The 11,913-nt window shown below is 38.9% G+C and overlaps 1 protein-coding gene across 1 annotated transcript; it reads left to right on the top strand.

The window, feature by feature from the left end:
• Positions 1 to 2,468: 2,468 nt before the first annotated feature.
• On the top strand, positions 2,469 to 3,301 carry TYR (tyrosinase; the record flags this gene model as incomplete). Its single annotated transcript, XM_008947083.1, has 1 exon — positions 2,469 to 3,301. A coding segment is annotated over exon 1 (819 nt), but the record flags the coding sequence as incomplete, so codon positions are not given.
• Positions 3,302 to 11,913: the final 8,612 nt, after the last annotated feature.

Here is an 11,913-nt window from a genome sequence, read left to right as displayed (position 1 = left end):
ATACAGAAAGTACTGTGCCTGAGCCATGCTGATCTTATGGTCCACCTAGCATTTATGTACCTTAAATAAATAAATCTTGACCCACATTCAAACATGGATATAGAGGGGTGAGAAACAGGTCTCTCAGAACATACAGCAAGATGATGTCATCTCACTGGCAGAACACAAAGGAAAGAGTTCTCAGTCAAAAAGACTAAATTCAACTTACGCACACACTTCACACAGATATGATGGCTCTGTTAGATGAACCATGAAGTAAAGAGCTCTAGGTGGAAGCAGGAGAGATGGAAAGTACCATGAGGTCTTTTAAATGAAGATAATTTTGTTCGGATGCAGCATGTGTGGTGTGACTATCTCATGTTTTGGTGACTCTACAGTCATGCATGGGAACAGGAATGCACATTTTCTTGCTTATTTAATGTTTATGGCTGTTGATACATGGAAAGTCTGATTTCCTAACTACTGTCTGTACCACTGACAATTATTCAAAACAGGACTCCGCTCAATAGTGGGTGAAGAAGGGTGTGTGCTGCTCCTCAGTCATATTCCTCATTCATACCATTTCACAGGAGATTCCTTTATTAACCAACTGCTTCAGAAACTTGTCATACGACAACTGTCGAGGCTTAAGTTCTTATTTTTTAACACTGAACATAAAATCTCATTTGAATATAAAAATAAGGTATTGAATGTTTTTGTGTATGACTGTCTGCCTAAATATATATTTGAGGGTTTTTCTTGTTCATTCTAAGACTCTGCCTCAAGCCTTTCCCAATCCCTGTAGCTCTACAGTGAAAATTAAAAAAAAAATATATATTGTTATCCTCAGAGATAGCTCTCTTCTCACCTAGAGTAGTTTTGAAGTAGTCTCCATGGAAGGAACAGTGACCAAAATAAATTCCAAAGGTTTGCCAAACAGCCAGGCACAGAGAAAACAGAATAAGTCAAACAAGTAACATTCCTGTATTGAAACTTGTTTTATGAACTTATCATGGAAAACAGAAGAATCAGACAATCAACAGTAAACATCAGCCTGTGGTTAGAAATATTTTTTGAAAAAGTAACTCCTTTACCAGCTCCTTCTTGCTCCAAGCTCCCCCACTACAGGCTGCCTGGCAGCGGGACTCCAGGGATAATCTCCTGGAATACCTGAGGCGTAGAAGCCAACAGGATTAAAGCACCTCGTGCTCCTCAGCACAGTCATGTGATGACCTGCTGATCCTAGCAAAAGGCATCGTTTCTCAGCAAAATTCTCATTTCTTTTATCTATACGTCGTTCCCACCTTGCTTAGATTCTCCCTAGACATAAGGAAATAATTCATAATGCTTCTAGTTAAATGATAAAACAAAAACCCCACCACTCCTACTAATAACAGTAGCAGCTGAAGAAAGCTGTGGTTATTTCATGTACATTCTGCCCAGCAGTAAAACAACTGTTGTCCCTTTTCTTCAAGGGGCAGCTTCAAATAATGCAGAACTTCCAATGCCACCCATGTGTCTCTGTTACCTCTGATCAGGCTAATGTGTAAGAGGAAAGAAGTGAGTGGTCTGGAGGCTGCCCAGTAACACTGAATAAAGAACACAGATGATGCATTTGCAGACTTCTTGACAGGAGAAAAACAGGAGTTGAGGTTTGTTTTCCAGGCCCAGGGACAGCTGCTTGAAGTGCTTTTTGCACATCTCCTGGCAGATTGCCTGTATTCGCCGCATAAGTATGGAGAAGATTTGGGTGCAAATTTCAGCATGTCATTAACTGTTAAAGTGCTACGGATTCTAGAGGAACAAAACTTTATTTTTTTCTGACAAGTTTATTACTTCCCTTGTGAGTTTACTTTGCCCTTTGCTGGCCTGGGAAAGGCAGTTTACACTGAAATATAAAAATGCCAAGCCAAACTATTTGTTCTGCCCTATGTTCACTTTTAATCTGACCATATTTTATGTTTTCTTCCTCTTAAAAAATAGATAGCTTACCCAAAATTGTTTATTTTCTCATTTTTAGGTTCATTGTGCTTATTTAACTTCTGATTAGATTCTTCTGGGTCTTTTTTTTTAAACAACCATTTACTCTAAAGCATATAATCAAACAAGGAATTTGAAGAGCCAACAATTGTTTCTGTGTCCAAATTTTAATTTCACTTCCTCTCCAATTGCCAGAGGAAAGCAATCATGTGCTAGGCAGAAGATGGAAGTTTATAATAAGTGCTTGTATTTGGAAATCTGTAGGAGGTGGGGAAAAAAAGTCACTTGGCTTTCACCCAGAACATGTGATAATCAGATTAACACTAAAGTGTATTCTGTGTGTAAATGCATCGATGGTAGGAATGGGGAAGGACATTGGAGGGTGCACTGTAGTAGAAGCCAGCAGTGAAGCATTCCTGGTGGAGGGGAGGAATTTCTTTCACACCCAGGATTTTGAAGGGGTCAGAGAGAGCACTCCGTGCAGTGAAGTGTAACGCCTGTGCTCTCCTGCTGCTCTGTGAGGATGTCGTTGTTCACCATGGGCTTTCTGCTAGTCATCCTTCAGCCGTCTACCGGGCAGTTCCCCAGAGCCTGTGCGAACAGGCAGAGCTTGCTGAGGAAGGAGTGCTGTCCCCCCTGGGATGGAGACGGTTCCCCTTGTGGGGAGCGTTCCAGCAGAGGGTCCTGCCAGAACATCCTTCTCTCTCAGGCTCCACTGGGGCCACAGTTCCCTTTCTCAGGAGTGGATGACAGGGAGGACTGGCCCTCTGTGTTTTACAACCGGACGTGTAAATGTGAAGGCAACTTCATGGGATTCAACTGTGGGGAATGCAAGTTTGGTTTCTCAGGACCCAATTGCACCAAAAGGCAGCTGAGAACAAGAAGAAACATCTTCCAGCTCACTACCAGTGAGAAGGACAGGTTTCTTGCCTACCTTAACTTGGCAAAGAACACCCCTAACCGGGACTATGTTATTGCTACTGGCACGTATACTCAGATGAACAATGGCTCCAACCCCATGTTCAGAAGCATCAACGTATATGATCTCTTTGTGTGGATGCATTATTATGCCTCTCGAGACACACTCTTAGGAGGGTCCAATGTGTGGCGGGACATTGATTTTGCCCACGAGGCGCCCGGTTTTCTGCCTTGGCACCGGGCCTTTCTGCTGATGTGGGAACGTGAGATCCAGAAGATTACAGGTGATGAGAACTTCACCATCCCCTACTGGGACTGGAGAGACGCAGAATATTGTGTGGTTTGCACTGATGAATACATGGGTGGCAGACATCCCACCAACCCTAATTTACTCAGTCCAGCATCATTTTTCTCCTCATGGCAGGTAAGGACAGTGCAAGGGGAAGGGGAAAGGAAAGGCGGATTGTGGCAGAGTTATCTTACCTGACTTTAGGCATTTAAGTGAAGTGCACAAGCTGGGAAATTAGCCATGCTCTGTTCCTTAGATGTTCCTGGAGAGAAAGTAAGCACTACCAGAGAGCAAATCAGATTTCATGTGGACCTAATCTTCATTTAGAGCTGTTAATTGTCTCTTTGTCTCTTCTCTCTCTTACTGTGGGATTTAGGCTGCTTAATTAAGAACCTGAAGTTATAGCGGAAGGAGGAAAGTTATGTCTTCATGCTCAGACATAGCCTTTAACAGGATAAACAAGACTGGGTCTGCTGAAGCAGTCAAGTGAGAAAAAACGGGATTTATGTATACAGATTACTAGCACACAACCATTGCAAGACATTTGGTGACTGTATAATGGAGATAGAAGCAAAGAGTTTTCAGAGCCTCTACCCATCTCCCAGTGCCTTTTTCCACCCAAGAGTTAAAAACTATCCAATTAAGCTTGTTTGTTTTCAAATTAAAAACAAAACAAACAACATATATCTTTAGAATGTGAAAGAACCAGCTGCGTAGTTCACATCAGCAGTTCAAAAGACATATAAGAAGTAATCTGTGTTGCTCAGAGGAACTAAGAAGCAAACTCAATTGCTATTCCTGACACTCAAAAGCACGGCAAATTTAATCAAGTTAAATTTACCTATTTGCATAGGTGATAAGTTCTCATGCAGCTGAACTATACCATGCTGTTATAATGCTGATAGCTTCTGGACATTCTTTTGTCTCTTCTTCATTACTAGCACATTGCCTAAAATACAGTGACAAAGGTCTATTTGCTTCCATAGACACACTCCATCATGACAATAGCAACAATCCCTTCTGGCGCTGAAGTCTATGATTACGTTGGTGTAAATCTGTCTTTGTTCTATTTATTTCTGTAGCAACAGCACAAATGAAGGTTGGGCAGTTTTACTGATTTAATGGAAAGTGAAAAAGATACAAGCTCCAGCCTCTCTCTGATATTCTGTTGTTACAAAACAGCAACTAACTGGGTTGTTTATGCTGTATTTGGTCTTCATTTTTGTCCTCTGAAAATTATAGGCTGTGTATATATAGTTCATGCCTCAGTGCCCAGAAAACTTCCTGGCCACATTTAATTCATCAATATAGGCATAGGTATAAAACAGATATAGCTACAAGCATGTATTTTCATCCCATTTTCTAAGATTCTGGTCATTTCTAACAGTATGAATCTGGATGAACTCTACTAACTTAATTAGACTGAATTACCAGACTGAATTACCAGATTGAAGTGGATCTGAAACTGTTCTACACTGAGCCGAAAAAAGAGTTATGTGAAAATGGTACAAATGTTAAAATGGACTAAATTAAACTAGAATAGCACTGGTTACATATGTCAAGTGGAGCTATCAATACAATATATTGGATGAGGTAACCAAGGTAGGAGGAGGCAGGTAACATAAAGGAATCAGAAAGTTACTGGCAGAATTTTCTAGGAGACCTAAAAGGCTCAGATAGTTACGTTTAGCTCATTTTTTCAAAGGTACTATTAATTATATCCAGATTCTTAGAATTTTTCCATCCTGGTAATAAGTGCTCAGAAACTTTACAAATAGTAATGGATATGTTTAAGAAACAGTTAGATTTATAACTTCCCATTTAAAGTCATTTCCCACAATGGAAAATAAAGACTATCTTTTATGCAACAAGTTGCTTTAACAGATTTTTTTAATAACTTTAATAAGTAAAACAACAAAAATTGTGCTATGTTTAAAACACATACAGTGTTAGTATATGTGTCTAAGTCCTTTGGTGAAGTTTTCCAAGTAATTTCAGAAAATGGATGCTTATCACTTCTATTTTTCAGCCACTTCTGGAAGTGTCACTCTTTTATAAAAATTTCCAGAATAGGACTGTAATAACTTTACCTTCAAAGGGTATTAGTTCCCTTTAACATCTGCTAGCTATGTATATCACTGGTGTCTTATCTAGAGAAAGAATGAGAGACTGAGCAGATCTGCATTTTAAGTCAGTGAGTTTGGGGTGAAGATAGAACATAAACTGGTATTTCTTTATTAGTCTTGAAACCAAATTTATACAATTGCATATGATGAAATAACAGTCAATACAGTGCCTTCAAGTAGCACAAAGTAAGGGATCAGAAACTCACTCCAGAAAATCAAAAGGGAACAAAAATAGCCTTAGCTTGAACCAGAAAACAGCCACAGATCTGCTGCAGAATATGCTGATTATCCGAGCTCTGCAGCTAAACAACAAGAGAATAAAAAAAGTAGGCCCCAGAAATGTAAAGGAATTTAGGCTTTTAATAAGCATTCAAAATAAAAAGAGGGCAAGAGAAACCTTTTAAATAACAAATCTATAATATGGTCTCCCTTTTACAATTTTAAGTCCCTTTCCAAACCAATACAAAACAATGCCTGCTATCTTAGGAAATGGATATAGATTTATTTAAAAAAAAAAAAAAAAGAGGTAAAGTGCCTATTTGGAGACGAGCATTTCTCTTTTTTTTTAAATCCCTAAAGAAAGGAGAAAATACTTCATTCCATTGAGAAGTTGCCATGGCAACATGGATACCCATGAATACATGCTGAAATTCTTGCTTTTGCCTTACTTTTTCTTCAACATACTGCTGTTACCACTTAGCTGAGTGAATTATCTGTCCACATTTTTTTCTCATATTTATCATTTAAGTGACAGTTCTGATTCCTGAGACTGTTTTTACCAGTAATGCTATCAAGAATCTTTAGTGATTTTGCTTGTTTGCTTGGCTCATGTTTTAGGGTACATAGGAAAGATTTTCTCAGTAACATGTTTGTCATGATGCAAGTGTTGCATTCAGAATTAGGACTGCATGACACCGACTAATGCTTTACCAAATACTGCAGTTCCATGTAGAATTAATGGAAAGTGATACATAAAATGGAGATCTGTGATATTTTGAGTTTTTTTTGGTTTAGTGCCCATTTCTATAATTATTCAAGATAATGAATTTGATTAAAAAAATAATTATTAAGCCTCACTTAAATAGTAGTAGATGAAATTCCACTTCCCTCTGCACCAGAACTAATTTGGAGAAATAACTGAAATTGGTGGAGTTACAAATGCATAAAAAGACTTCTGCAAATAAAAACAGAATCTTTCTGCTGGTAGTTAATGCTAGAGTTCGGGGATCTCCACAGTGTGCTAAGCAGAATATCAAGAGAATAAGGCAGGAGATAAATGCTGGTTTAGGTTTGCTATTGTGGCAGATAGGCTACACCATCAACTTTAGCCCCCTGTATTTTAACTCTCCTAAAAGAAGAGCGACTCGAGAGAAGTAATTGCATAACGTGGAGAGCTATCTGCTTTCGGATGTGCTGGTGTAAGCCTCCAGCCAATTCTTTGTTGCAAGCACTGAGAATTTCCCTTAACACTTCATTCTATATCACCCCGCAGAACCACTTACACAAATGCGAATCTACTACAAAAGGGAAACAAGTTACACAAATAGAAAAGGAATATAATGCTCCCGAACTAATAATGATAGTACTTTAGATCCATTACCTGAAAATATTACTTCATAAGAAATACAAAATTCAGCTATTCAGACACAGCTATTTACATCTAAGCCCAGTTTATCAGGGAACTGTATTGCTAGTTGAATAGTCTGAGAGGATAATTTGCAACACTATTTTATGTCCAACTTTAAAAACTGCAGGAAATTTTCAAAAACACAAATGCCAGAAGCCAACACTTCTTGATTCATAAGTCATCCAAAGTCTTACATTCATCTGCTTGTGGACACCTGAGTATCTCATAAACTCAATGACTTTATTTTTCTATTGCAACTTAATAAATTTATGTGTCAGCTACAAGATGGTAAATTAAAAAAAAAAAAAAAAAAAAAAAAAAAGAGGCCAAATGGAAAAAGTAACTGTAAAATAAGACTTTATTGAGCTTTGTCTCCTAATGATATGTTTATATGGATTATAAATTTGAAACATTTCCCACTACAAAGAGATAAGTCTCAACATGCCACACCTCAGTACCACAGTCTGAGGGAATCAGGATCTGTGCACAACAGGAACAGCCATTCGGGTATCCTCAGCCTCTTTACATCACTGTAATCTCAAATCCTTCTTCCATAGGATCATGAGTGGGTGATGGTAGTTTGGCCTGTGCTTGCTTGGCTGCTCTCTAGCATACAGCCATGCTTGCTCCAGGAGTCATGCAGTGTGAAAAACAAACATCTTCAGAGGTGTATAAATCAATAACTCAGGAATTTCATTAAAATTGGGGATGTTAATAATTCACCAGAAAAAGAAGCCTACCTGAGTCCTTCTGTATTTGTAGTAGACATGGAGGCAGCAGCATTAACAGTGTAGTCTGGAGACAGCCAGAGAGAAGGGAATCGTTGGCTGCCAAACCAGAGAGTGTAAATTAACATTTCAGAAGTAACTGGTAAGAGTTTCCTTCTCTACCCTGGCACCATTTTGAGGTGCTGAATGAGATGTACGTTACCCCTGAGTTCTGGCCTGCCTTTGAGTGAAGGGATTAAACTCAGCTTTTACTGCGGGCTGAGAAAACACCTTGAAGGCCCTTGGTATGTTTCAGTGTTGTCACTTCGTGTTTATCTCATCTCCTTTTAGCTTGAGTTTCACAGCTTCTCCAGTTAATGCAGACATCGTATGGGTCAGAAAGGAGATTAATAAATTTAGCCTTGCACAAAGATGTTTCTCAGAATTTCTTTGAAGCCTTGCTTTCTAAATTTTCTTCTTTTCATTCAGTCCTCTGTTTCACCTTTCCACTCCTGCTAATATCCAGGAGTATCTGAAGAACCAGATACAAATATACACAGTCTCTTAAAAACTTTTTGACTTTCTATAGCACCTATTAAAGTTCTGCCTATAAAAGCAAGCTTCCAAAGGACAGTTGGTTCTGTTGCAGGTTATTTGGAGATTTCTTTGCATTTTCCCAGTTTGGTGAGTAAATGGCTTTTGGATGACACTTAATTAGGATCGGATTATGCCAGGCCCCAATGAAGCCAAAAAAAGTAAATATTAAAACTCTTTCAATTGCCAGATGTTTTAAATCCAGTGTGAGGGCTGCATATAATGTTGCTCCTAAGCAAGGCTGTGAGAAAAAGGTCCTGCAGATCGATTCCAAACATACTGATTCTATGATTCTATAGGGGAAAAAAAAAAATGTAGAAAGACAGAGAAAGGCAACGAATCCATGCAAAACCTCTTTTGGACACATAATGGGACGCAAGGCTCCAGTTCAGGAGTCTAGACTTCATGTAGGATAAATGGAGATATGAGGTTGTGTCATGAAGTGCCCACATCACACACTTGGGAAAGCTGGCATCACAGATAAGCAAGTCATGTGGTTGCTTTGGTTGTAGTCTGACAGAGTTCTTCTAGGCTATATTAACCTGGGGCACAACAATATGAAAACATGCTCGGATAAATTGCTGCTTAGTGGGCTCAGAAGAGAAGCAAAGCTAGTGACCAGCTCTAAAGGAAACAGAGATGCAGAGTAACCCTTTGAATGGCCAAAGTTCTCCAGCAAACTAGGGAAATTCAGATCACTTTGTAAATGAGAATCTATACCAATACAATAGAAAATTATTCATAACCTTTTTCTGGCTGTTCAGGTATATATTACATTTATTACAGGTCCTTGTGAGCACATTTCTAACAAGTCCAAAGCCATCACAAAGAATCTGTCACCAAAACCCTCAAAGCTTTGAATTTAAAAATAGCATACAAAGAACGGAAGGCTGCCAGTCTTCAGACTCCTGTAATGGAATTCATTTTACTTAGGCGCAGGGGTTGGTCTGTGCGAGCAGTTGCAAACTAAAAGACAAAAGGATTTCCCATTTGTGAAAAGGTGTGAGACAGCAGCAATGCTTCTGCACATTTACAGTCTGTTTTCTAAGAAATGATACAAAGAGCTACACTAAAGATCTCAACTGCAGTGCACAGAGGAAATTTTTGCTGGGTGCTACGAGGCCCGGGAGCAACGCTGCATATTCTGGACTGCCATCTACTGGCATTTGCTCTTCTAACTACTTACATAAGCGTTTCCTCAGAGTATCTTCCTGACAATTTCCCTGGAGCTGGTGAATTTACACATGCAGAAGAGCAAGCACTCTGTAGAGTCTGAATATGAAGCTTTGCCCAGGGTGAACTGAGAAATTTGCTCAGGACTGTTCTGAAAGGGAACAAAAAAATAGTGTTAAAACAGTATATTTCTAGTAGAAACATATGTCTATGTCCTGTTGAATGGAAAGAAGTCAATGATGTGACCCATTTTGTGTGTGGTTCTGTAACCACTTACACATCACATGATTAATTAACTAGAAAATTATAGCTTCAAGAAAGACCCATAATTTGTATTACCTAAGTTACACCCTCTGGAAAAGCATCCTGGCTAATTTTATGACCATACTTTAATTTTCAGTTCAGAACAAATGCAGAAGGTCACAATTAAGCATTTTCATTCATGCCCTTTATGATGTCATTTCTTGGTCATGAGTTACTAGATGCCTTATAGCATTTGGCTTCTGTTTAGGATGAATTTGTTAGTCAGACAGTGCACTGAGACATAAATGTGAAAAAAAATAACACTCTAACCATTTATAAGCCTCATAGCATTATCAGTTGCACTAATTCCCACTGAAATGTATAAACAGAATGAAAGGGAAATGTTTAGATGTATTTGAGTTCATGCCCGAAGATTCTTTGAATAACTGAAAAGCCAGTCTTGAGGGCAGCATGTGATTCATCTTTGAGACACAATGGGGATACATCCCCAGGGCAGTGGGGGAGGATGAAAAGATAAGAGATAACGGGGCAGAGAAGTGAGATGTGGGCAGAGGTAAGGTCCACAGGAAACAGTTAAAGAGAAAATCCACGATCGTGTTGCTTCTAAGCCAAGTGCTCTACCTGGGTTGAGCTCCACCAGCCAAGACACATTTACCTTCTTCACTAGTGCACTTCTAGGGGCAAAGGTCTGTACATTTTTTACAAAAAAAAAGACATTACTAGAGCATCTGCCTCAGCCTGAGTCTTCCCTGTAATTTTCCTTCTAATGGGAATAAATTCTCTCAGTAATACAAAACAGTCATAAAACCTAGCTAGACTGCATTTATAGCCATAGGTCCTTCCCTGTCCCTACCCCTCTCTTCTTAGTGGGGATTCTTAGAAGATACTTCTTAAAGACACAACGCTGACCCATTCGGTGAGCTTCTAGGGGGAGTGTACACATGAAACTCTTTGCTAGACAACTACCTACAGCCTCCAAAGGCACATTAGTAGTTTCAACAGACTAAGGCAGGTCTCTGCCATCAGAGCAGTCTGGAAAGATAAATTTCTCTGGTAAGATTTTTTATCTCCTAAAAAATAAAGATGAGAATAACTTATTAATGTGCTTCAAATTCATAGGAAACTTATTATTTAAGAACTCCAGATTCTTAAGAAATCTAGGTTATATCACCAGCTCCATCATGCATTTTCTGTGCATTTGTGGTCAAATCACTTAGAGAAGGATTCATCTCATCTCCTTCCACTCATTCTAAACGTAGTTAGGCAGCAAAACAACTTGCCTTGGCTCTGTCTAGTCACTTCAGAGGCACATCCGTGCCTCCAGGGTGTGATTCATCCCATCTTAATGCAGAAGAAGAGAATTAAGTTGAAAACTCTTAATTTTTCTTCTCTTGCTAACTGTAGTTAAGAGACAGTTTCTGCATTGATATTTTTACAAATTTTCTTTCATTGACTTGGTCAATGGAGAGACTTAGGCTTCCCTAGAGGTAAGTACATTTCACCTATCAGATGTCTAGCTTAGGAGGCCTGAATCACACTCAAGACTTGCCTCTCTCTGTTGACTACAGAGATCATCTCAAAGTGTTGCTTCAGTATAGCGACTTCTACACAGCTAGTGCTGGCAAAATGAATCTCTCACTCCATTCACTAACAGAATCCTGTGTTCTTCCATTCCAACCACAGCAGATATGATTGCTTTCACTCACATTCTTGCACATTGTTTTGGTCCATGAAATAGAACTACACCTCCAGGATGAAAACAAGTCTGGAGGTTTCAGTGTTATGTCTTTTTTTCCCTATGATGTCTCACTCAATGAGACCTGCTCTTTTTCAACACAAAGTTCTCATTAACCACGTTGAATACATGCTAACCACAGAGTTCTGTATTTTGAAATGATCTCTGGTGGTTTGGACTTTTGTTTTGGTGGGTTTTTCCAAAACAGAGCAAAACAATAAACAAAGATTTTGGTTCAGAGCCTCAGACTCACCTGAAAAGGATACAAAACAACTTCTGTGAGTTTTGAGCTACTGTTGCTCTGTTTGTTTTTCATAGACCCATCAGTTGTACCACTATACACACCCACCAAACCCTCTAGTCTGATCTTCTGCTTGTCATTTTGCAATTATATTTTTCTCCATCCTCCATCCTGACTCCATGCCAGGCAAGTTCCTGAATATAAAGTAGAAATATGAGATAGTACTTGTACTAACTTCCTGTAGGTTCATTGTACCAAAATATGGAAAAAAAAAAAAAAA

The sequence above is a fragment of the Merops nubicus genome, unplaced genomic scaffold, assembly GCF_000691845.1.
Source record: "Merops nubicus isolate BGI_N331 unplaced genomic scaffold, ASM69184v1 scaffold1379, whole genome shotgun sequence".
Lineage (NCBI taxonomy): Eukaryota > Metazoa > Chordata > Aves > Coraciiformes > Meropidae > Merops > Merops nubicus.
This window is presented reverse-complemented; position numbering and strand designations above follow the sequence as displayed.